The sequence below is a fragment of the Lactuca serriola genome, chromosome 4 (assembly GCF_051521515.1).
Source record: "Lactuca serriola cultivar US96UC23 chromosome 4, Lser_US96UC23_V15, whole genome shotgun sequence".
Classification (NCBI taxonomy): Eukaryota; Viridiplantae; Streptophyta; class Magnoliopsida; order Asterales; family Asteraceae; genus Lactuca; species Lactuca serriola.
Window position 1 is genome coordinate 106923597 of NC_136411.1, and position 2490 is coordinate 106926086.

At 38.8% G+C, this 2490-nt stretch overlaps 1 protein-coding gene across 1 annotated transcript; it reads right to left on the reverse strand.

The window, feature by feature from the left end:
- Nucleotides 1-549: 549 nt before the first annotated feature.
- Nucleotides 550-2163, reverse strand: LOC145102257 (TCP family transcription factor). Its single transcript, XM_079039639.1, has 2 exons — nucleotides 1193-2163; nucleotides 550-1037 (listed from the first exon to the last, which is right to left on the reverse strand). The coding sequence occupies exon 1, from the start codon at nucleotides 1922-1924 to the stop codon at nucleotides 1205-1207; it is 720 nt and encodes a 239-aa protein (XP_078895765.1). The 5' UTR covers nucleotides 1925-2163; the 3' UTR covers nucleotides 550-1037; nucleotides 1193-1204.
- Between the last annotated feature and the right edge of the window lie 327 nt (nucleotides 2164-2490).

The window sequence follows — 2490 nt, forward strand, 5'->3', positions numbered from 1 at the left end:
TTATTTTTTATTCCTATAAATACATGTGTGATATTTAATGTTTATTTAATGATATTTTAATATACTAATATAACACATGTCAACATTTAATTGATTTGTAGGAACAAAATAGAAAATAGAAGGATATTTAATTTCTCTTAGAAAAAACGTTTATTGGAATGAAACTACATTCAAAACAGAATCGTAGTATCGTTTTCTTAATTGATGTTTTAGAAAACGTGGAGCATCTACCCTTTTATATTTTCTACTTTTGGATTTTGAGCCCATGATATAGATATGGGACTTGTAGGTTTGGCGCTTCTCGTTGTCAGTTTGGGCTGGGCCCAAAATTGAAGATGCACCCCTCCTCATCTAGTGTCTATAGATAAAATGTTACCACTTACCAATGGCCTATTCAAACTACAAATATCCATAATTTTGTTATAGAACCAATATAATTGGAATCTCTTTCGTATTCGTTTCAAAACGAACAAGTCATGGTGAGAATGTAATTAAAAGCATTTGATGTTAGGTACAAGAGCACAAACACCTCATATGCAAAACATGAAATAAATCAAAATTGCAAAAAGGGTAAATCCCAAACTTGTTCATCACCATAGCCAACAAGCTTCTTTAAGCCTAATATAACTAGGAGATTGGGTCTTTCTTTATTCAAAACAAAAAACTAATTCAAAATTACATTACATTATTCCCACACACATACATATTAATCTAATTGAATATAAACTTTCCAAAAAGAAATAAAAAAAAAAAAAAAAAAAAAAAAAAAAAGCTTGAAAAAACATGGAATATATGGAGAAGAACCACCCCCTCCCCTCCCATCCCCACCCAATTTCAAGAACAGGGTGAGAGGCAAAACAAAAACAAGATGCAAATTCGTCGAGAAATTGCAATCGAGATTATCAAATCACACTTGTTCATCACCATAGCCAACAAGCTTCATCAGGAATAGGAATGGGATCCAACAGAGTAAAAATGGCGGCCCTTTCTGCAAATCCTCTATCTTCAATCTATCCCCATTGTCGAGTTATCATCGCCTTCCTCCCAACAAGAATAAAAAATTAGGCTAAAACCCTAAAAATACTTCAGTCAATTGAAAGGGTAAAAACCCTAAATTCTAACAATTCTCCACCACACGAATTTCAGATAATGCAACATATATAGTTATATAGACGACGATTGCAGCAAGTACCAGATGATGATTTCAGCGACTATCGTCTTCTCTACGGCCAGACGACGGCGGTGGTGGCCCAGAAAGGGACGCTAGCAAATTCAAATGCCCTTGAGTCATCGGAAGATAGTTTCCAACCCTAGCCGCGGATGCCTCTCCCATTGTTTGCTCCTGGTGAATGAACCTCCCTTGTTGCGAAGACATCGCTAGAGGTGAAGGCACGACCATCTCCGGCGCTGCGAAGCTCCACACCTGACCGAAATCTGACCTGGCTGGTAGAGCCCAGAATCCTCCCGGGGTGGCGGTGGTGACTGTACCGGAAGACATATTATGATCTTCTTTGTGTCCGTCAAGACCATCTTCATTCGCCCGGAGTCGTTTTCCGAGTATAAATGGAGTCGGGGAGAACAGGTGTTGGGAAGGGGGTTTCTGATCCAGTGCGGCGGAGAGGGAGCAATTGGCATTGGAGTTACGAAGCGCAACTGAAACACTGGAGAAGCTAGCTGGATTTGTGCCGGTGCCGGTAGCGGCGATAATCGAGGGTTCCGCTTGCCGGAGCAGCCATTCAATTGTCTGACCATCAGACTTGTGACCAAGCTCACGGGTGAGCTGGAAAACCCTAGCGGCGCAGATGATAGGCATACGGATACGGCGACCACGGCCATCAACCTTACTATGTCGGTCCTTCGCCGGCGGTTTCTTGACCACTAAAGCACCGTTACCGGACGGCAGCTTGGCGTCAGATGTTGACATAATACACACAGTGGTGAGTGTTAGTATGTGTGTGTGTGTGTATGAGCTGGTGAGTGGCTCTGAATGTTAGGGAAGGGGGAAAATTAGGAGTAATGATTGAGAGAGAGGGAGGAGGTGTTGGAGACAGAGGAGGGGGCACATGGACGGTGGGACCTGCTGGCTTAAAATCCCAACCAGCTCACGCGCCGCTTAACGACTCCGGTTTCCGTAGGTGGAATCAACGCGCTTTTCCAAATTAGGTCTAAATTTGGGGTAAACGACTATGGAAAGTTTTCATGCAAAAACTTTAGAGGAGTTAGTATTTAAAAGCTAAAATAATAATAATAATAATAATAATAATAATAATAATAATAATAATATAAAGAAAAAAAACAAAGTCATAAAGAAAAGTTGTAGAAAATATGATAAAAAAGAAAAAAAAAAAGTAATAATATAAAAACAGTTGGAAAATATTTATAAACAATATTTAGATGAATTTGTAAAAAAAAAAAAATACTTGTTAAAAATGATGTAATTGAAGTTGTCAAAATATATTTAAAAAAGTTGTAAATTTTTTTCATAAAACT

What these genes read in the sequence shown, in the direction of transcription:
- LOC145102257 (XM_079039639.1), bottom strand. Translation starts at nt 1,924, where the DNA reads ATGTCAACATCTGACGCCAAGCTGCCGTCCGGTAACGGTGCTTTAGTG.